The sequence below is a fragment of the Nerophis lumbriciformis genome, linkage group LG10 (assembly GCF_033978685.3).
Source record: "Nerophis lumbriciformis linkage group LG10, RoL_Nlum_v2.1, whole genome shotgun sequence".
NCBI lineage: Eukaryota > Metazoa > Chordata > Actinopteri > Syngnathiformes > Syngnathidae > Nerophis > Nerophis lumbriciformis.
In genome coordinates this window covers 46,040,221-46,064,081 of record NC_084557.2, presented here as the reverse complement: position 1 = coordinate 46,064,081, position 23,861 = coordinate 46,040,221, and the positions used below count along the sequence as shown (strand labels likewise).

General features: G+C 41.3%; 1 protein-coding gene across 1 annotated transcript in view; it reads left to right on the top strand.

Moving 5' to 3' along the window:
• Positions 1 to 10,212: 10,212 nt before the first annotated feature.
• pnpla2 (patatin-like phospholipase domain containing 2) overlaps positions 10,213 to 23,861 on the top strand; it is a 43,251-nt gene continuing 29,602 nt past the window's right edge. The window contains exons 1-3 of the mRNA XM_061969528.1: positions 10,213 to 10,721; positions 22,864 to 23,096; positions 23,159 to 23,224. Of these exons, the coding sequence (XP_061825512.1) occupies positions 10,535 to 10,721; positions 22,864 to 23,096; positions 23,159 to 23,224 (486 nt within the window). The 5' untranslated portion in view covers positions 10,213 to 10,534. The remainder of the gene's footprint in view (positions 10,722 to 22,863; positions 23,097 to 23,158; positions 23,225 to 23,861) is intronic.

Sequence of the window (23,861 nt, the reverse complement as noted above, 5' to 3'; positions counted from 1 at the left end):
AACCACGGTGAACTCTCATAGGCACTGATGTTATAGTTTAGCACCTCTTTGTGTGCATTTTTTTACTTTCCACCCACAATCTGAATGCTTCTGTATATATGTATATAGTATAATATGTATTCCTGTAAAAAACACATTCTGAACATTCGTTCTCAGGACTGGACTGTGCACCTTATCTGCTTTTGCACTATTTTTCTTTCTTTTCTTCCTATATTTTGCATATTTGTAGACTGTCGCACCGATACTGGAGTTGCTTTTAATCTCATTGTACCTGTGTACAGTGACTGTTGAATGACCAGACGGAGGGTCATACTTTATAAAGTGAACTCTGTTTATTTACATCTCACTGGTACAGCTCTCAGTAGCACTGGTTGATATCACAGCATGCTATATAGAAAAGAACCGGCTTGCGCATACAATAACGACCAAGTGAGCATTACGTGAATGCTCTACAGCATGGGTGTCAAACTCTGGCCCGCGGGCCAAATTTGTAATTTAATTTGGCCCTTGAGGCAATATCAAATTAACACTAGAGCTGGCCCGCCGGTATTATACCGCATTCACCGCTGATACTCATACTTGCCAACCCTCCCGATTTTCAGTGCCCCTCTCGAAAGTCTCCCGGGGCAACCATTGTCCCGAATTTCTCCCGATTTCCACCCGGACAACAATATTGGGGGCGTGCCTTATAGGCGCTGCCTTTAGCGTCCTCTACAACCTGTCGTCACGTCTGCTTTTCCTCCATAAAAACAGCGTGCCGGCCCCTGTCACATGATATATGCGGCTTCTACACACACATAAGTGAATGCATGGCATACTTGATCAACAGCCATAGAGGTCACACTGAGGGTGGCCGCATAAACAACTTTAACACTGTTACAAATATGCGCCACACTGTGAAACTGTCATGTCTGTGTAATCATGTTTTGTTTTAAGTCATGTTTTATTTAGTTTCTGGCTTTTCACTCCCTTGTCTTGTTTGCATGATTACCCATTAGTTTCACCTGTTCCACGTTTGGACTCATTGTGCACTCTTGTTTGTCACCATAGCAACCATTAGTTTTCACCTGTCACGTCACGCACCTGTTTCACGTTTTGAGTCACGCACCTGTTTTCGTTAATCATGTCTGTGTTATTTAAGCTTTTCATTTTCTGTTGTTCGTCCTGACGACCCCACACCACATTTATGCTCTGTCCATGCCTGATACTTCTTTTCATGTCCATCGTTCACGCTGCTCCTTTTTTGTCCATGCCAAGTAAGTTTTCTTTATTCAAGCCATAGTTTGCAAGTTTTGTTTAATTGTTCATAGTTTCTGCCAATGTGCAAGTTTTGTGTTTATAGTCTAGTTTTGTTTCTCCGCCACTGTGCGCGCTTTTCGTTTATTCCTTTTTTTTGATAAATATAAATAAATCATGTACCTTTGCATCCCGGAAAAGCAAACTCCCAAGATCAAGTACTGACAGAAACCACACCGAACAAGAATGACAAACACATTTCGGGAGAACATCCGCACCGTAACACAACATAAACACAACAGAACAAATACCCAGAACCCTTTGTAGCACTAACTCTTCCGGGACGCTACAAGGTGTATGTGTGTGTGGAAGAGTTAGTGCTGCAAAGGGTTCTGGGTATTTGTTCTGTTGTGTTTATGTTGTGTTACCGAGCGGATGCTCTCCCGAAATGTGTTTGTCATTCTTGTTTGGTGTGGGTTCACAGTGTGGCGCATATTTCTGACAGTGTTAAAGTTGTTTATACGGCCACTTTCAGGGTGACCTGTATGGCTGTTGATCAAGTATGCGTTGCATTCACGTGTGTGTGCGTACAGAAGCCGCACATATCTTGTGACTGGGCCGGCACGTTGTTAGAATGGATGAAAAGCGGACGTGACGACAGCTCGTAGAGGACGTTAAAGGTAGTGCCTTTAAGGCACGCCCCCAAGACTGTGGTCCGGGTGGACTACGAGATATAATGACTGATGAACACCTTCGTTCGATAATGAAGGTTGCCTCAGCTCAAAGCCTGAGCCCCGACATTAATGAACTAGCATCCAAGAAAAGATGGCAGGTATCTGGTTTGGGCACATCAGATTAGATCAGTGTGTTGCAAACTGAGCAGTTTAAAGTCCTGAATGGTTGGTTTATTCATTATTTTATTTTCAAATGTATTAGCCTGTGGAAAAGTTAATGTTGATATTGACCTCAGAAGGCTGCAAATAGAAAATAGGCATTACATTTTTATTTAAATTGTATTTAATATGCCATTTATATTTTTTAATTATTATTATTATTATTTGAAACTGGATCTTGCATGTCACTATAAAGTTATATAAGCCTTGCTTGTTCAAAATTCAATGCAAAACTTGTTTGGGTCCCTATTAAAAGGTTAATTTGTTCCACTCTGTATTTGAGTTTGACACCCCTGATTAAATAAATAAAAAGGGCATTCTATTCTATTCAGCGACCGATGGGGGCAAAAGTGGCGCACTGCATGAGAAATCAGCGAGAGCAGCCAGAAGAAGAAAGGACTTTGCAGCGACCAATCAAATGAGCTCCTGGGAGTGAGGGGCGTGGTCATCCCTGCTCTGAGCGAGGCTTTCAGTATGTGGCTCTTTCTATCCGTCAATAGGTGGCGCTGTTTACTGCCTCCAATTCACATCTTTCTTATGGTTTGTGCAAAATATGAAACGTGTACTGTTTATATGTTTTTATATTTAAACGTCAGGGTTAGATATGATAGGCTTCTCCCTACTCCTTTTCGGGCATGTTTAATTATATAAGCGTAACCGTATCATATAATATTCCTTAATGTAATTTTATTTGTCATAGTCACAATTTACTATGACAGGTACAGTTTCGGTGTATTCTTCTGTACAATGACAAATATACATGTCTAATATGTTGTACAATTATTATGAATGAGTGTGCATTAGTTACAACAATTGCCATTGCACTTATATATATAATTTGTATTGTTTTGTAACATATATGTACAAACCCCGTTTCCATATGAGTTGGGAAATTGTGTTAGATGTAAATATAAACGGAATACAATGATTTGCAAATCCTTTTCAACCCATATTCAGTTGAATATGCTACAAAGACAACATATTTGATGTTCAAACTGATAAACATTTTTTTTGTGTGCAAATAATCATTAACTTTAGAATTTGAACACGTGACAAAGAAGTTGGGAAAGGTGGCAATAAATACTGATAAAGTTGAGGAATGCTCATCAAACACTTATTTGGAACATCCCACAGGCGAACAGGCAAATTGGGAACAGGTGGGTGCCATGATTGGGTGTAAAAGTAGATTCCATGAAATGCTCAGTCATTCACAAACAAGGATGGGGCGAGGGTCACCACTTTGTCAACAAATGCGTGAGCAAATTGTTGAACAGTTTAAGAAAAACCTTTCTCAACCAGCTATTGCAAGGAATTTAGGGATTTCACCATCTACGGTCCGTAATATCATCAAAGGGTTCAGAGAATGTGGAGAAATCACTGCACGTAAGCAGCTAAGCCCGTGACCTTCGATCCCTCAGGCTGTGCTGTATCAACAAGCAACATCAGTGTGTAAAGGATATCACCACATGGGCTCAGGAACACTTCAGAAACCCACTGTCAGTAACTACAGTTGGTCGCTACATCTGTAAGTGCAAGTTAAAACTCTACTATGCAAGGCGAAAACCGTTTATCAACAACACCCAGAAACGCCGTCAGCTTTGCTGGGCCTGAGCTCATCTAAGATGGACTGATACAAAGTGGAAAAGTGTTCTGTGGTCTGACGAGTCCACATTTTAAATTGGTTTTGGAAACTGTGGACGTCGTGTCCTCCGGACCAAAGAGGAAACGAACCATCCGGATTGTTATAGGCCCAAAGTGTAAAAGCCAGCATCTGTGATGGTATGGGGGTGTATTAGTGCCCAAGACATGGGTAACTTACACATCTGTGAAGGCGCCATTAATGCTGAAAGGTACCGTACATACAGGTTTTGGAGCAACATATGTTGCCATCCAAGCAACGTTACCATGGACGCCCCTGCTTATTTCAGCAAGACAATGCCAAGCCACGTGATAGTCCAGACCTGTTTCCCATTGAAAATGTGTGGCGCATTATGAAGCCTAAAATAGCACAACGGAGACCCCCGGACTGTTGAACAACTTAAGCTGTACATCAAGCAAGAATGGGAAAGAATTCCACCTGAGAAGCTTAAAAAATGTGTCTCCTCAGTTCCCAAACGTTTACTAAGTGTTGTTAAAAGGAAAGGCCATGTAACACAGTGGTGAACATGCCCTTTCCCAACTACTTTGGCACGTGTTGCAGCTAATGAAATTCTAAGTTAATTATTATTAGCAAAAAATAAATAAAGTTTATGAATTTGAACATCAAATATGTTGTCTTTGTAGTGCATTCAATTGAATATGGGTTGAAAAGGATTTGCAAATCTTTGTATTCCGTTTATATTTACATCTAACACAATTTCCCAACTCATATGGAAACAGGGTTTGTATGTTGATTTTACAAAGAGGCATTGTACACTCACCAGTTGGTGGTGATAGCTTATTATTTGCAGATACTTTAACTGTACTCGGTCCATCTTAACCTAATCATATTGTCAATGACATCAACATAATGAATGAATGAAATAAGTTTATTTCGGTCATACAATCAACCATCAACCATTTTGTGTGACCAGTTTAACAGTACAGATTATACATATTTAACAATCATACACATTTACACGCAAAAAATAAAATAAAATAAAAAGAATGTCCGAAAAAGGACTAGGCTGAAGCCAAAGCTTATATTTGCCTATCCTATACCTCCACTGAAAATAAGATTGCCTGGAACATCAACGTTAAAAAAAAAAAGTCAATGGGATGAAAGTAATTGTTACTATATTTTATAATTTTCTGTTATTTCACCTTTCAATGTTTTCTTAAACCTTAACAAAGAAGTACATGTCTTCAACTCATCGCTGAGCTTGTTCCACCATTTAACTCCTAAAACTGAAATACATTTATATTTTATATTCATTCTTACTTTACCTATTTCAAAAATCAATATCCCCGTAAATGATAGTTTTCTCCTCTTAATGTAAATAAGCTAAGAATACAAGCTGGAAGACTGTTGTTCTTTACTCCAAACATCATTTCCATTGTTTTTAAAAACACAATATCTGAACATTTTAACACATTAGTGAAGTGTGAAGTGAATTACATTTATATAGCGCTTTTCTCAAGTGACTCAAAGCGCTTTACATTGTGAAACCCAATATCTAAGTTACATTTAAACCAGTGTGGGTGGCACTGGGAGCAGGTGGGTAAAGTGTCTTGCCCAAGGACACAACGGCAGTGACTGGAATGGCGGAAGCGGGGATCGAACCTGGAACCCTCAAGTTGCTGGCACGGCCGCTCTACCAACCGAGCCATACCGCGCTGCCAGCCGTCCATCACCCCGAGGGGAAAGAAGCGGTGGTGAAGTCGTGGGGTGGGGGAGGGTGTGTGTGTGCGTGTGTGCCCAATTGTCTCGGGTGTGACGATGTAATGTTTTTTATAGACTGAGGCCGATCTGCAAAAGTTCGACTCCAGGTGTTGTTGAGGAGGGAGGGAGGTCAAAAGCGTCCATCATTGAGGTGTCCTCGGGGGTGTTTTTCAGAACAGCCTGGTACTGCGTCAAGGCCATTCGAGGGAGTCAAATCGTAGATTAGGATGTTTGTTTTCCGCGAGCAGACAAAACAATGACTTGTCTGTTGTATTTGTCCATGCTGGCTTCTCTCAAATTCAATGAAAAATAACTCATGTTCAATTATTTATGCAATCAAAGATTAGAACTTATAAGTAATGTATTGGTATGTTCATAGTAGCACGCTTTGTGTATTATTCTAATGACCCTTTTTTGGAATTTAATTATTGGGTCTATGTTTGTTCTATAAACATTTCCCCAAACTTCAACACAATGTGTTAAATATGGAAAAATAAAAGAATAATATAACATATGCAGACATTTCTTATTCAGCATGTGTTTTACTTTATAAAGAATAACAATGGATTTGGATATTTTTCCCTTTATATATTCAATATGCGGTTTCCAACATAATTTATGATCAATTATTATTCCCAAGAATTTAATTTAATATACTCTATCAATTTCCATTTGATTTAATTTAAATTTTGCGTCACAATTTGTCCTGGCACCACTAAACACCATACATTTAGTTTTCTTATCATTTAATGATAACTTATTAATATCATACCATTTTTTTAGCTGAATCAACTCAACCTCTATTATCCTCAACACTTCCTTCAAGTCTTCTCCTGAACAATATACATTTGTATCATCTGCAAACATAATACATTTCAATTTATTAGATACTGAACAAATATCATTTAAATACAGTATAAAAAACTTAGGTCCCAATACCGAGCCTTGTGGAAACCCACAAGTTACTCTTCTTGGCTGTGATTTAGTCTTATTAATTTCCACATATTGAGATCTAATACTTAAATAACTACTTAATCACTGTTGTGAAACACCTCTTATGCCATAGTTTTACCATTTTTGCAGAAGTAAGGAATGATCGATTGTGTCAATAAAATAATAAATATAATTAAAAAAAATGCATCCATGAACCTTTGACTCTCTATCTTTTATAACTCAAATGTTTCATTCAAAATGTGGGCAACATTGAAAATCACATACGCCCGTTTCTTTGAAAAGGCATGACACAAGTATTATATAACTACTACAATATCAGTAATCAGATAAAAAATATCAGTGGTGAGGTTAGTCTGTTGTCAGACTGACTCATCACTGGAGAAATAAAAGGGAGTTTTTAGATACTTGAGCACATTTAAATTCACAATGTCTTAAAACAGTGTTTTTCAACCTTTTTTGAGCCAAGGCAGCAGAAATCACTAAAAAACGAAACTCAGTTGACAGTAAAAAGTCGTAATTTTTGGATATGACTTTAAACCATAACCAACCAAGCATCACTATAGCTCTTGTCTCAAAGTAGGTGTACTGTCACCACCTGTCACATCACACCCTGACTTATTTTGCATTGTTTGCTGTTTTCCTGTGTGTGGTGTTTTAGTTCTTGTCTTACGCTCTTATTTTTTTGGTATTTTCCTGTAGCAGTTTCATGTCTTCCTTTGAGCGATATTTCCCGCATCTACTTTGTTTTAGCGATCAAGACTATTTCAGTTGTTTTTAATCCTTCTCTGTGGGGACATCGTTGATTGTCATGTCATGTTCGGATGCACATTGTGGACGCCGTCTTTGCTCCACAGTAAGTCTTTGCTGTCGTCCAGCATTCTGTTTTTGTTTACTTTGTAGCCAGTTAGGTTTTAGTTTCGTTCTGCATAGCCTTACTTAAGCTACAATGCCTTTTCTTAGGGGCACTCACCTTTTGTTTATTTTTGGTTTAAGCATTAGATACGACGACAAAGCCTTGTCGTCTCACACAACGTGTTCCCGACATCTACAAAGCAATTGATTACCGGCTCCCACCTACTGATATGGAAGAGTATTACACACAACATCGGCACATAATTTGCAGATTATAATTAGTGGATGGCAAAAAATATTTTTAACCCATATATGTGAAATTACATAATCTCCCATGGCACACCAGACTGTATCTCACGGCACAGTGGTTGAAAAACACTGTCTTAAAACATCTTGTAATACAGGATGAGATCAAATCAATTGCTACTGTGTGAATCTGATGGTGTTGTCCTTTTTTAGGCCCTTCTAATCTTGCCTTGATTGTCAACACAAAGAAGGATAAAAACAACAATTTCAGTTGTTTTTATCCTTCTTTGTGGGGACATCGTTGATTGTCATGTCATGTTCGGATGTACTTTGTGGACGCCGTCTTTGCTCCACAGTAAGTCTTTGCTGTCGTCCAGCATTCTGTTTTTGTTTACTTTGTAGCCAGTTAGGTTTTAGTTTCGTTCTGCATAGCCTTACCTAAGCTACAATGCCTTTTCATAGGGGCACTCACCTTTTGTTTATTTTTGGTTTAAGCATTAGATACGACGACAAACCCTTGTCGTCTCACACAACGTGTTCCCGACATCTACAAAGCAATTAATTACCGGCTCCCACCTACTCATATGGAAGAGTGTTACACACAACATCGACACATAATTTGCAGATTATAATTAGTTGTTGTGAAAAAATATTTTTAACCCATATATGTGAAATTACATAATCTCCCATGGCACACCAGACTGTATCTCACGGCACAGTGGTTGAAAAACACTGTCTTAAAACATCTTGTAATACAAGATGAGATCAAATCAATTGCTACTGTGTGAATCTGATGGTGTTGTCCTTTTTAGGCCCTTCTAATCTTGCCTTGATTGTCAACACAAAGAAGGATAAAAACAACAATTTCAGTTGTTTTTATCCTTCTTTGTGGGGACATCGTTGATTGTCATGTCATGTTCGGATGCACTTTGTGGACGCCGTCTTTGCTCCACAGTAAGTCTTTGCTGTCGTCCAGCATTCTGTTTTTGTTTACTTTTTAGCCAGTTAGGTTTTAGTTTCGTTCTGCATAGCCTTCCCTAAGCTACAATGCCTTTTCTTAGGGGCACTCACCTTTTGTTTATTTTTGGTTTTAACATTAGATACAACAAACCCTTGTCGTCTCACACAACGTGTTCCCGACATCTACAAAGCAATTAATTACCGGCTCCCACCTACTGATATGGAAGAGTATTACACGGTTACGCTGCCAAGCTCTAGAAAGCACCGATACACAAAATCGGCACATTATTTGCAGATTATAATTAGTGGTTGGCAAAAAAAATTTGTAACCCATCTATGTGAAATTACATAATCTCCCATGGCACACCAGACTGTATCTCACGGCACAGTGGTTGAAAAACCCTGTCTTAAAACATCTTGTAATACAGGATGAGATCAAATCAATTGCTACTGTGTGAATCTGATGGTGTTGTCCTTTTTAGGCCCTTCTAATCTTGCCTTGATTTTCAACACAAAGAAGGATAAAAACAACAATTTCAGTTGTTTTTATCCTTCTTTGTGGGGACATCATTGATTGTCATGTCATTTTCGGATGCACTTTGTGGACGCCGTCTTTGCTCCACAGTAAGTCTTTGCTGTCGTCCAGCATTCTGTTTCTGTTTACTTTGTAGCCAGTTAGGTTTTAGTTTCGTTCTGCATAGCCTTACCTAAGCTACAATGCCTTTTCATAGGGGCACTCACCTTTTGTTTATTTTTGGTTTAAGCATTAGATACGATGACAAACCCTTGTCGTCTCACACAACGTGTTCCCGACATCTACAAAGCAATTAATTACCGGCTCCCACCTACTGATATGGAAGAGTGTTACACACAACATCGGCACATAATTTGCAGATTATAATTAGTGGTTGGCAAAAAATATTTTTAACCCATATAAGTGAAATTACATAATCTCTCAAGGCACAGTGGTTGAAAAACACTGTCTTAAAACATCTTGTAATACAGGATGAGATCAAATCAATTGCTACTGTGTGAATCTGATGGTGTTGTCCTTTTTAGGCCCTTCTAATCTTGCCTTGATTGTCAACAATCAATACGCACTTGCAGACACACTTTTTTCTTTTTTTTCTTTTTGTTGCTATACCCTGAACATGTTGCACAACAGAATATGCTCTCTGGGGGGGTCATGTCCCTACTTGGATCACTGCACAACAACATTAAAAACAGGAACATTCCACACACACACAAAAAAACACTTCAGTGTAAATATGTTTTATAACAGGCTTCCCCGAGACTTTGTGACCACTCCACTTTGCCAGGTGACGACATTTGTACATCTTGTTGACGTTTTTTTTTTTTTCAGCGTGAGAGTGTTGCCATGACAACCAATAACCTGAATTTTCGATCAGTGTACAAAAGTTCATCGTTGTTTAAAACAAGCAATGTGTACTCAAAATACACACGTTCTTCGAAAATTCACTAGTTATGTAAAGACATAAACATAAACTACTTCTAAATAGAGTAGGAACAACATTGTTGTTAAATAATAGCGTTGTACGTGACATGTGTTAGCATTGCGACATGTGATTGGTCAGTTTTCCACATACGTCCGTTTTTATTGGTCAATATGCTTTACGTCGTCGCTCATTGGTGGATTTGCTAGTGACTCTCTTGTAAGCCCGCCCCCTTTGTGAATAAAAACGTGACAAATGTTCGTCAACACAATATAGTTTCTGGGGGTAAATGTTAGTGCCTAGGGCTTATTTTATCTAAATCCTCAGTTTCGTTCAATTCTGTGTTCGGTTTCGGAACTATGTTAGGTTTAGCGGTGTAATAAGGGACAAAGGTCGGCTATTGGCTGCTAACTTACACGCAGCATGTAAACAGCCGCTATTAATCCAAGCGGCGGTGCGTAGACCTTGAAAGCAAATTATTTTGTTATTTTTATTTTATTCAGCCCAAGTGAACCAGGAAGAGAACATTGTGTTCTAACCGGACCGACGACCTTCGACCCTCCCCGTCAACGCGCGGCATGTTCCCGTTAGACTCGCCATGGAACATCTCGTTCGCAGGTTGCGGCTTCCTGGGCATCTACCATGTCGGCGTCGCCAGCTGTCTGCTGGAGCAGGCTCCTTTCCTGGTGCACAACGCCAAGCACATCTACGGAGCCTCCGCCGGAGCCCTCACCGCCACCGCTCTGGTCTCCGGCGTGTGTCTTGGTACGTCACTTTAATCACAAGTAGACTAGTGGAGGGAGATCGTACTTTGTGGGGATTCCTGCTCTGCAAAACATAACAATAATCCATGCTAAACGCACAAGAACGGAGATAGGAAACCTATCTGTTGTTGGAGGCTTTGTTTTTCTAAACCAGGGGTTCTCCAAAGTCCACAAAAAAAACAGATTTTCTGGAGCATACTTTGCCCCAGACTCTGTTTACTGTCTCATTCTAGGACAGGGGTCGGCAACCCGCGGCTCCGGAGCCGCATGCGGCTCTTTGATCACTCTGATGCGGCTCAGCAGCTTACATGCTGAACCCCCCAATTTTCCCGGGAGACTTCCGGATTTCAGTGCCTCTCGCAGAAAACTCCCGGGATTAATATTCACCGATTTTCACCCTTACGACTATAATAAGGGTGTGCCATGATGGTGCAACATTTGGCGCCCTCTACAATCTGTATTAACAGAGTGCCAGCCCAACACTTGTTATACAATATACATCTTCTGCTTGCACACGTACGTGACAGCAAGGCATACTTGGTCAACAGCCACACAGGTTACACTGACGGTGGTCATATAAAACAACTTTGACACTCTTACTAATAATGCACCACACTTTGAACCAAAACCAAACAAGAGTGACAAACACATTTCGGGAGAACATCTGCACCTTAACACAACATAAACACAACAGAACAAACACCCAGAATCCCATGCAGCCCTGACTCTTCCGGGCTACATTATACACCCCTGCTACCACCAAACCCCCCCGCCCCCCTCTGTGCGTCGGTTGAGGTGGGCGGGGTTTGGTAGCGGGGGTGTATAATGTAGCCCGGAAGAGTTAGGGCTCCATGGGATTCTGGGTATTTGTCCTGTTGTGTTTATGTTGTGTTACGGTGCAGATGTTCTCCCGAAATGTGTTTGTCATTCTTGTTTGGTGTGGGTTCACAGTGTGGCGCATTATTAGTAAGAGTGTTATAGTTTTTTTTTATACCGCCACCGTCAGTGTGTGTAGTTGTTGACCAAGTATGCCTTGCTGTTACTTACGTGAGCAAGCGGAAACACCATACAACATGTGGCTGATCAGGCACGCTGGTTGTAGTGGGTGCTATATGCTGTACCATCACGGCACGCATGACGCTGATAAGCGCCATTCTTTTAAAACCCGCGTGCCGCACCAGCTTTCAAATTCCATATCAAGGTGTGGGCAGCATGTCTGAGACCCCTGGTTTATACATAGCACAAAGCAAAAAAAAAAAACTTTGCATGCAGTGTTATTTCATTTAAGATTTCAAAAAATTATTGCGGCTACCATTGTTTTCTATAATTTGCGAAACTGGTCAAAATGGCTCTTTGACTGGTAAAGGTTGCCGACCCCTGTTCTAGGAAATACAATGAATGAATGTCTTTGCCCCAGACTCTGTTTACTGTCTCACTCTAGGACAGACCTGGGCAAACTAAGGCCCGGGGGCCACATGCTGCCCGTTAAGACAGTGTTTTTCAACCTTTTTTGAGCCAAGGCACATTTTTTGTGTTGAAAAATTACGGAGGCACACCACCAGCAGAAATCACTAAAAAACGAAACTCAATTGACAATAAAAAGTCGCAATTTTTGGATATGACTTTAAACCATAACCCAGTGTTTTTCAACCATGTGCCGTGAGATACAGTCTGGTGTGCCGTGGGAGATTATGTAATTTCACATATTTGGGTTAAAAATATTTTTTGCCAACCACTAATTATAAGAGGAAGCAGTGCCTGGGGAGTCTGTGGTGGGCTCTCCTATTTCTGGGGCTGAGGTTGCTGAGGTAGTTAAAAAGCTCCTCGGTGGCAAGGCCCCGGGGGTAGATGAGATCCGCCCGGAGTTCCTTAAGGCTCTGGATGTTGTGGGGCTGTCTTGGTTGACAAGACTCTGCAGCATCGGGGGCGGTACCTCTGGATTGGCAGACCGGGGTGGTGGTTCCTCTCTTTAAGAAGGGGATCCGGAGGGTGTGTTCTAACTATCGTGGGATCACACTCCTCAGCCTTCCCGGTAAGGTCTATTCGGGTGTACTGGAGAGGAGGCTACGCCGGATAGTCGAACCTCGGATTCAGGAGGAACAGTGTGGTTTTCGTCCTGGTCGTGGAACTGTGGACCAGCTCTATACTATCGGCAGGGTCCTTGAGGGTGCATGGGAGTTTGCCCAACCAGTCTACATGTGTTTTGTGGACTTGGAGAAGGCATTCGACCGTGTCCCTCGGGAAGTCCTGTGGGGAGTGCTCAGAGAGTATGGGGTATCGGACTGTCTGATTGTGGCGGTCCGCTCCCTGTATGATCAGTGTCAGAGCTTGGTCCGCATTGCCGGCAGTAAGTCGGACACGTTTCCAGTGAGGGTTGGTCTCCGCCAAGACTGCCCTTTGTCACCGATTCTGTTCATAACTTTTATGGACAGAATTTCTAGGCGCAGTCAAGGCGTTGAGGGGATCTGGTTTGGTGGCTGCAGGATTAGGTCTCTGCTTTTTGCAGATGATGTGGTCCTGATGACTTCATCTGGCCAGGATCTTCAGCTCTCGCTGGATCGGTTCGCAGCCGATTGTGAAGCGACTGGGATGAGAATCAGCACCTCCAAGTCCGAGTCCATGGTTCTCGCCCGGAAAAGGGTGGAGTGCCATCTCCGGGTTGGGGAGGAGATCTTGCCCCAAGTGGAGGAGTTCAAGTACCTCGGAGTCTTGTTCACGAGTGAGGGAAGAGTGGATTGTGAGATCGACAGGCGGATCGGTGCGGCGTCTTCAGCAATGCGGACGCTGTATCGATCCGTTGTGGTGAAGAAGGAGCTGAGCCGGAAGGCAAAGCTCTCAATTTACCGGTCGATCTACGTTCCCATCCTCACCTATGGTCATGAGCTTTGGGTCATGACCGAAAGGACAAGATCACGGGTACAAGCGGCCCAAATGAGTTTCCTCCGCCGGGTGGCGGGGCTCTCCCTTAGAGATAGGGTGAGAAGCTCTGCCATCCGGGGGGAGCTCAAAGTAAAGCCGCTGCTCCTCCACATCGAGAGGAGCCAGATGAGGTGGTTCGGGCATCTGGTCAGGATGCCACCCGAACGCCTCCCCAGGGAGGTGTTTAGGGCACGTCCGACCGGTAGGAGGCCGCGGGGAAGACCCAGGACACGTTGGGAAGACTATGTCTCCCGGCTGGCCTGGGAACGCCTCGAGGTCCCACAGGAAGAGCTGGACGAAGTGGCTGGGGAGTGGGAAGTCTGGGCTCCCCTGCTTAGGCTGCTGCCCCCGCGACCCGACCTCGGATAAGCGGAAGAAGATGGATGGCACTAATTATAATCTGCAAATTATATGCCAATGTTGTGTGTCGGTGCTGTCTAGAGCTCGGCAGCGTAACCGTGTAATACTCTTCCATATCAGTAGGTGGGAGCCGGTAATTAATTGCTTTGTAGATGTCGGGAACACGTTGTGTGAGACGACAAGGGTTTGTCGTCGTATCTAATGCTTACACCAAAAATAAACAAAAGGTGAGTGCCTTTAAGAAAAGGCATTGTAGCTTAGGGAAGGCTATGCAGAACGAAACTAAAACCTAACTGGCTACAAAGTAAACAAAAACAGAATGCTGGACGACAGCAAAGACTTACTGTGGAGCAAAGACGGCGTCCACAATGTACATCCGAACATGACATGGCAATCAACGGTGTCCCCACAAAAAAGGATAAAAACAACTGAAATTGTTGTTTTTATCCTTCTTTGTGTTGACAATCAAGGCAAGATTAGAAGGGCCTAAAAAGGACAACACCATCAGCTTCACACAGTAGCAATTGATTTGATCTCATCCTGTATTACAAGATGTTTTAAGACAGTGTTTTTCAACCACTGTGCCGTGAGATACAGTCTGGTGTGCCGTGGGAGATTATGTAATTTCACATATGTGGGTTAAAAATATTTTTTGCCAACCACTAATTATAATCTGCAAATTATGTGCAGATGTTGTGTGTAATACTCTTCCATATCAGTAGGTGGGAGCCGGTAATCAATTGCTTTGTAGATGTCGGGAACACGATGTGTGAGACGACAAGGGTTTGTCGTCGTATCTAATGCTTAAACCAAAAATAAACAAAAGGTGAGTGCCCCTAAGAAAAGGCATTGTAGCTTAGGTAAGGCTATGCAGAACGAAACTAAAACCTAACTGGCTACAAAGTAAACAAAAACAGAATGCTGGACGACAGCAAAGACTTACTGTGGAGCAAAGACGGCGTCCACAAAGTACATCCGAACATGACATGACAATCAACGATGTCCCCACAAAGAAGGATAAAAACAACTGAAATTGTTGTTTTTATCCTTCTTTGTGTTGACAATCAAGGCAAGATTAGAAGGGCCTAAAAAGGACAACACCATCAGATTCACACAGTAGCAATTGATTTGATCTCATCCTGTATTACAAGATGTTTTAAGACAGTGTTTTTCAACCACTGTGCCGTGAGATACAGTCTGGTGTGCCATGGGAGATTATGTAATTTCACATATATGGGTTAAAAATATTTTTTGCCAACCACTAATTATAATCTGCAAATTATGTGCCGATGTTGTGTGTAATACTCTTCCATATCAGTAGGTGGGAGCCGGTAATCAATTGCTTTGTAGATGTCGGGAACACGTTGTGTGAGACGACAAGGGTTTGTCGTAGTATCTAATGCTTACACCAAAAATAAACAAAAGGTGAGTGCCTTTAAGAAAAGGCATTGTAGCTTAGGGAAGGCTATGCAGAACGAAACTAAAACCTAACTGGCTACAAAGTAAACAAAAACAGAATGCTGGACGACAGCAAAGACTTACTGTGGAGCAAAGACGGCGTCCACAAAGTACATCCGAACATGACATGACAATCAACGATGTCCCCACAAAGAAGGATAAAAACAACTGAAATTGTTGTTTTTATCCTTCTTTGTGTTGACAATCAAGGCAAGATTAGAAGGGCCTAAAAAGGACAATACCATCAGATTCACACAGTAGCAATTGATTTGATCTCATCCTGTATTACAAGATGTTTTAAGACAGTGTTTTTCAACCACTGTGCCGTGAGATACAGTCTAGTGTGCCATGGGAGATTATGTAATTTCACATATATGGGTTAAAAATATTTTTTGCCAACCACTAATTATAATCTGCAAATTATGTGCCGATGTTGTGTGTAATACTCTTCCATATCAGTAGGTGGGAGCCGGTAATCAATTGCTTTGTAGATGTCGGGAACACGTTGTGTGAGACGACAAGGGTTTGTCATAGTATCTAATGCTTAAACCAAAAATAAACAAAAGGTGAGTGCCCCTAAGAAAAGGCATTGTAGCTTAGGGAAGGCTATGCAGAACGAAACTAAAACCTAACTGGCTACAAAGTAAACAAAAACAGAATGCTGGACGACAGCAAAGACTTACTGTGGAGCAAAGACGGCGTCCACAAAGTACATCCGAACATGACATGACAATCAATGATGTCCCCACAAAGAAGGATAAAAACAACTGAAATATTCTTGATCACTAATACAAAGTAGATGCGGGAAATATCGCTCAAAGGAAGACATGAACCTGCTACAGGAAAATACCAAAAAAAATAGGAGCGTAAGACAAGAACTAAAACACCACACACAGGAAAACAGCAAAAAATACAAAATAAGTCAGGGTGTGATGTGACAGGTGGTGACAGTACACCTACTTTGAGACAAGAGCTATAGTGATGCTTGGTTGGTTATGGTTTAAAGTCATATCCAAAAATTGCGACTTTTTACTGTCAACTGAGTTTAGTTTTTTAGTGATTTCTGCTGGTGGTGTGCCTCCATATTTTCTCAACGCAAAAAATGTGCCTTGGCTCAAAAAAGGTTGAAAAACACTGCCATATTGTGTTCTTTTAGTGCGGTTTTGGAGGAGGATAGAGATGCCCTTTCTTTTACTTCTGTTGGGAGTGCATTCCACATTGATGTGGCATAGAAAGAGAATGAGTTAAGACCTTTGTTAGATCGGAATCTGGGTTTAATGTGGTTAGTGGAGCTCCCCCTGGTGTTGTGGTTATGGCGGTCATTTACATTAAGGAAGTAGTTTGACATGTACTTCGGTATCAGGGAGGTGTAGCTGATTTTATAGACTAGGCTCAGTGCAAGTTGTTTTACTCTGTCCTCCACCCTGAGCCAGCCCACTTTGAAAAAGTGGGTAGGAGTGAGGTGTGATCTGGGGTAGAGGTCTATAAGTAATCTGACTAGCTTGTTCTGGGATGTTTGGAGTCTACATTTGAGGGTTTTGGAGGTGCTAGGGTACCAGGAGGTGCATGCGTAATCGAAAAAGGGTTGAACGAGAGTTCCCGCTAGAATCTTCATGGTGCTTTTGTTGACCAGAGAGGAGATTCTGTAGAGAAATCTCCTTCGTTGGTTGACCCTTCTGATTACCTTGGTTGCCATTTTATCACAGGAAAGATTAGCCTCTAGAATGGAACCTAGGTAGGTGACCTCATCTTTCCTGGTGATAACAATGTCACCCACTTTTATAGTGAAGTGACTGACTTTCTTAAGGTTGGTGTGGGACCCAAATAGGATGGATTCCGTTTTACCCAAGTGTATGGATAGCTTGTTGTCAGCGAGCCAGGTGCAAATTCTACAGAGTTCAGCACTGAGGCTTTGTTTTTCTAAACCAGGGGTTCTCCAAAGTCCACAAAAAACAGATTTTCTGGAGCATACTTTGCCCCAGACTCTGTTTACTGTCTCACTCTAGGAAATGCAATGAATTAATTTCACACACGAGGTTGCAACATTGTTTGTCAACACTGTCTGCTCTCATTTTCTCGCACATTTTTGATTGATTGATTGAAACTTTTATTAGTAGATTGCACAGTTCAGTACATATTCCGTACAATTAATTGACCACTAAATGGTAACACCCCAATAAGTTTTTCAACTTGTTTACGTCGGGGTCCACGTAAATCAATTAATGGTACAAATATATACTATCATCATAATACAGTCATCACACAAGTTAATCATCAGAGTATATACAATGAATTATTTACATTATTTACAATCCGGGCGGTGGGATGAGGAGGGTTTGGTTGATATCAGCACTTCAGTCATCAACAATTGCAACATCAGAGAAATGGGCATTGAAACAGTGTAGGTCTGACTTGGTAGGATATGTACAGTGAGCAGAGAACATAGTGAGTTCAGAAAGCATAAGAACAAGTATATACATTAGAAATACATTTGATTATTTACATTTGGTTATTTACAATCCGGGGAGGTGGGATGTGGAAGGGGGAGGGTGTTCGTTTAGGGTTGAAGTTGCCTGGAGGTGTTGTTTTAGTGCGGTTTTGAAGGAGGATAGAGATGCCCTTTCTTTTACACCTGTTGGGAGTGCATTTCATATTGATGTGGCATAGAAGGAGAATGAGTTAAGACCTTTGTTAGATTGGAATCTGGGTTTAACGTGGTTAGTGGAGCTCCCCCTGGTGTTGAGGTTATGGCGGTCATTTACGTTAAGGAAGTAGTTTGACATGTACTTGGGTATCAGGGAGGTGTAGCGGATTTTATAGACCAGGCTCAGTGCAAGTTGTTTTGCTCTGCGATTTGGTGATCTGATGTTCTGTGTACCTACATTCTGTGTGTGTGTGTGTGTGTGTGTGTGTGTGTGTGTGTGTGTGTGTGTGTGTGTGTGTGTGTGTGTGTGTGTGTGTGTGTGTGTGTGTGTGTGTGTGTGGTACACAGAACATCAATTTCCACACTTGTGTGGTGTTCGGGTCTGTGGGACCCGTTTAGATTTTTTATTAAAAGAAAAATGATACAATTAATAAATTTTTCAAACTGAGGCTCATTTTCTGTGAAGAACATATATCAACTATCTAGAAGGCACAGAAAAGGAAATATGTGGGATCACAAAGTATCGCAAAAGAATTGTGGATGATGGGAAAAACTAAAAAGTGCAGTTTTCCTTTAAGCTGCTGTGTCTCCCCTGAAGTTTTCCCAGGACTTGCACTTTGCAAGGGGAAATACCTTTTTTTTAAGTGATATTTAACGGGAAGTTCTTGTAACACCTAAAACTAAGTCTGAGGTTACATGATAAGACATGCTGAATGAATATTGGACAATGTGCAGCCTTTGTGTGGCCCTGAAGGGTGCAATACAGTGGAACCTTTTGAGGTCAAACACAATCTATTTCGAGATGCTTGTTGACCTCCAAAATAATCGGATTTAGATTATTTTTGCTAAAACAAAATAGTAGTAATTATAGTGAAATTCTCCATACAGTTAAACTGTTAACTGTACATACACTGATACAAACTGTACAGTAAAACTTGGAAATAATTAGTTACCTATAATAAATACTGTAATTGTGTTCCATTTTCTTAACTGTCATACATGTGTAAAAAAAAGATAACCAGTGTTGATAACAAAAGTTATGTATGATAAAACATGCAATTGCTTAACTTTCATAGATACTGATGAATATTGACAGAGGGAGGAGTACAGTATGTTTCTGGGAGACATGTCCTTTTACACAAAGTCTAAAGGCTGTGTCCATGACGTCTATCGCGAGCTATCAGTCAAACACGAAGAACGTGTCAGTGCCAGTATTTCTTGTCAAGGGTATAAAAACGATTTCTTCATGTGGTATTGGAAAGAGAGGAGGACTTTTTCTTCCTCTACAATGTAAATTCGAAGTTGTGGAACTTTATCAGCAACTACTGTGAATCCTGTCTGAGTCCAATCAATGCAAGTTATCAGAATAAGATAATACACCAACGTATATTCTTGTCTTCATGAAAGAAGGGAATCATTATGTATTAAACATGCTTGTATTTTTATTAAACACTTTTAACATGTTAACAAAAAACATTATTATATATACAGTACAGTCCAAAGTCCAAAACTTTGGACACACCTTCTCCTCATTCAATGTGTTTTCTTTATTTTCATGACTATTTACATTTTAGATTGTCACTGAAGGCATCAAAATGATGATTGAACACATGGGGAGTTATGTACTTGAAATAACTGAAAACATGTTTTTATTTTCTAGTTTCTTCAAAATAGCCACCCTTTGCTCTGATTACTGCTTTGCACACTCTTGGCATTCTCTCGATGAGCTTCAAACTTATCAACTTATCAAATGACCAAGTCGAAGTGATATATATATATATATATATATATATATATATATATATATATATATATATATATATATATATGAGGTAGATCACTTCGACTTGGTCATTTGATAAGTAGATCACCTGCTGATAAAGTGTGGGCACCCTTGTTGTAAATCAGGGGTGTCAAACTCAAATACAGAGTGGGCCAAAATTTTAAACTGAACAAAGCCGCGGGCCAAGGTTGAACAAATTAACCTTTTAATAGGGACCCAAACAAGTTTTGCATTGAATATTGAACAAGCAAGGCTTATATAACTTTATAGTGACATGCAAAATCCAGTTTCAAATAATAATAATAATTGAAAAATATCAATGGCATATCAAATACAATTCAAATAAAAATTGAATGCCTCTTTTTTATTTGCAGCCTTCTGAGGTAAATATCAACATTAACTTTTTCCACAGGCTATTAAGTTGGAAAATAAAATAACAATGAATAAACCAACCATTCAGGACTTTAAACTGCTCAGTTTGCAACACACTGATCTAATGTCATGTGCCCAAGCCAGATACCTGCCATCTTTTCTTGGATGCTAGTTCATTAATGTCAGGGCTCAGGCTTTGAGCTGAGGCAACCTTCATTATCGAACAAAGGTGTTCATCAGTCATTACAGGTAAAAGCCAGTAAATTAGAATATTTTGAAAAACTTGATTTATTTCAGTAATTGCATTCAAAAGGTGTAACTTGTACATTATATTTATTCATTGCACACAGACTGATGCATTCAAATGTTTATTTCATTTAATTTTGATGATTTGAAGTGGCAACAAATGAAAATCCAAAATTCCGTGTGTCACAAAATTAGAATATTACTTAAGGCTAATACAAAAAAGGGATTTTTAGAAATGTTGGCCAACTGAAAAGTATGAAAATGAAAAATATGAGCATGTACAATACTCAATACTTGGTTGGAGCTCCTTTTGCCTCAATTACTGCGTTAATGCGGCGTGGCATGGAGTCGATGAGTTTCTGGCACTGCTCAGGTGTTATGAGAGCCCAGGTTGCTCTGATAGTGGCCTTCACCTCTTCTGCGTTTTTGGGTCTGGCATTCTGCATCTTCCTTTTCACAATACCCCACAGATTTTCTATGGGGCTAAGGTCAGGGGAGTTGGCGGGCCAATTTAGAACAGAAATACCATGGTCCGTAAACCAGGCACGGGTAGATTTTGCGCTGTGTGCAGGCGCCAAGTCCTGTTGGAACTTGAAATCTCCATCTCCATAGAGCAGGTCAGCAGCAGGAAGCATGAAGTGCTCTAAAACTTGCTGGTAGACGGCTGCGTTGACCCTGGATCTCAGGAAACAGAGTGGACCGACACCAGCAGATGACATGGCACCCCAAACCATCACCCAACCATGCAAATTTTGCATTTCCTTTGGAAATCGAGGTCCCAGAGTCTGGAGGAAGACAGGAGAGGCACAGGATCCACGTTGCCTGAAGTCTAGTGTAAAGTTTCCACCATCAGTGATGGTTTGGGGTGCCATGTCATCTGCTGGTGTCGGTCCACTCTGTTTCCTGAGATCCAGGGTCAACGCAGCCGTCTACCAGCAAGTTTTAGAGCACTTCATGCTTCCTGCTGCTGACCTGCTCTATGGAGATGGAGATTTCAAGTTCCAACAGGACTTGGCGCCTGCACACAGCGCAAAATCTACCCGTGCCTGGTTTACGGACCATGGTATTTCTGTTCTAAATTGGCCCGCCAACTCCCCTGACCTTAGCCCCATAGAAAATCTGTGGGGTATTGTGAAAAGGAAGATGCACAATGCCAGACCCAAAAACGCAGAAGAGTTGAAGGCCACTATCAGAGCAACCTGGGCTCTCATAACACCTGAGCAGTGCCAGAAACTCATCGACTCCATGCCACGCCGCATTAACGCAGTAATTGAGGCAAAAGGAGCTCCAACCAAGTATTGAGTACTGTACATGCTCATATTTTTCATTTTCATACTTTTCAGTTGGCCAACATATCTAAAAATCCCTTTTTTGTATTAGCCTTAAGTAATATTCTAATTTTGTGACACACGGAATTTTGGATTTTCATTTGTTGCCACTTCAAATCATCAAAATTAAATGAAATAAACATTTGAATGCATCAGTCTGTGTGCAATGAATAAATATAATGTACAAGTTACACCTTTTGAATGCAATTACTGAAATAAATCAAGTTTTTCAAAATATTCTAATTTACTGGCTTTTACCTGTATATCTCGTAGTCCACCCGGACCACAGTCTTGGGGGCGTGCCTTAAAGGCACTGCCTTTAACGTCCTCTACGAGCTGTCGTCACGTCCGGTTTTCATCCATTCTAACAACGTGCTGGCCCAGTCACAAGATATGTGCGGCTTCTGTATGCACACACACGTGAATGCAATGCATACTTGATCAACAGTGATACAGGCTACACTGAGGGTGGCCGTATAAACAACTTTAACACTGTTAGAAATATACGCCACACTGTGAATCCACACTAAACAAGAATGACAAACAAATTTCGGGAGAACAGCCGCACCGTAACACAACATAAACACAACAGAACAAATACCCAGAACCCTTTGCAGCACTAACTCTTCCGGGACGCTACACACACCCCACACACACACACACCTTGTAGCGTTCCGGAAGAGTTAGTGCTGCAAAGGTTCTGGGTATTTGTTCTGTTGTGTGACTGGGCCAGTACTTGTTGGACTGGATGAAAAGCGGACGTGGCGATTTTCGGGAGGGGCACTGAAATTTGGGAGTCTCCCGGGAGGGTTGGCAAGTATGAGAATTAGCGGTGAATGCGATGTTACCGCGGCACCACCGCTGTATATATTCGGCGGGCCAGTTCTAGTGTTAATTTGATATCGCCTCAAGGGCCAAGTGAAATTACACGGCGGGCCAAATATGGCCCGCGGGCCAGAGTTTGACACCCATGTTGTAAAGCAATAAACCGTTTTGCATACAATGTTTGCAACTTTTCATACATATATTACAGGAGAGGCTGGTGCCAGTATCATCGAGGTTGCCAAAGAAGCAAGAAAGCGATTCCTTGGACCCATGCACCCTTCCTTCAACCTGGTGAAGATCGTACGCTTCATGTTGCGGCGCACACTGCCGGTGGACTCTCACCATCTGGCCAACGGGAGGCTTGGGATCTCTCTGACCAGAGTAACGGACGGAGAAAATGTCTTGGTGTCTCACTTCAACAACAAGGAGGAGATTGTGCAGGTGTGTCTATCAATAAAGATCCTCTACGCTTATGATGTTATAAAGACCATTTTGTTCCCTAGGCATGTGTTTGCAGTGCCTACATCCCAGTGTATTGTGGCCTTATTCCTCCCACCCTGCAAGGAGTGGTGAGTCTACAGAACGTTTGATTAGTACTGTGTTTCCTGTCGTTGTTGTTGTTGTTCATTTTGAGCTGTTCCACAAAGCCCTTTCATACCTGCCAACTACTCCGGTTTTCCCGTAATTAGTACGGTTTTCATCAACCTATTCCGGGTTACGGTTGCAGTGATAAAAAATACGGTTTTTCATTAATTAAAAAAAAACATTTTTTTAAAAGTTTTATTCACGAAATCGCGTAACAACAATGACAATCGACACTGCTTCCCGTAACTTCCTATCGAGCCATTCCGAATGCCATGCGCGAGGCTATTTATAGCACCGCTGCCAAGCACGAGGCACCGTTTGTTTCCAAACGAGCGAACGATCATGGAATCAGCCGGAGAAAAATCGCAAACGAGTCTTAAACCGAAAAGAAAACTGCAGTTATTCCGTGAAGAATATTCAAAAGCCTATCTGGGAATAATTATCCGTTCCAAAAAGGGTGAAAACTACGCGAATTGCACCTTGTGCAGACAAGATTTTTCGATCGGACACGGAGGAATTAGCGATGTAAAAGACCACGTTGGGACAAAAAAACACAAGTCTAATGCCGTTGCTAATGCCGTTGCCGTTGGATTTTAGCCACAAAAAGGTAATGACACCAAT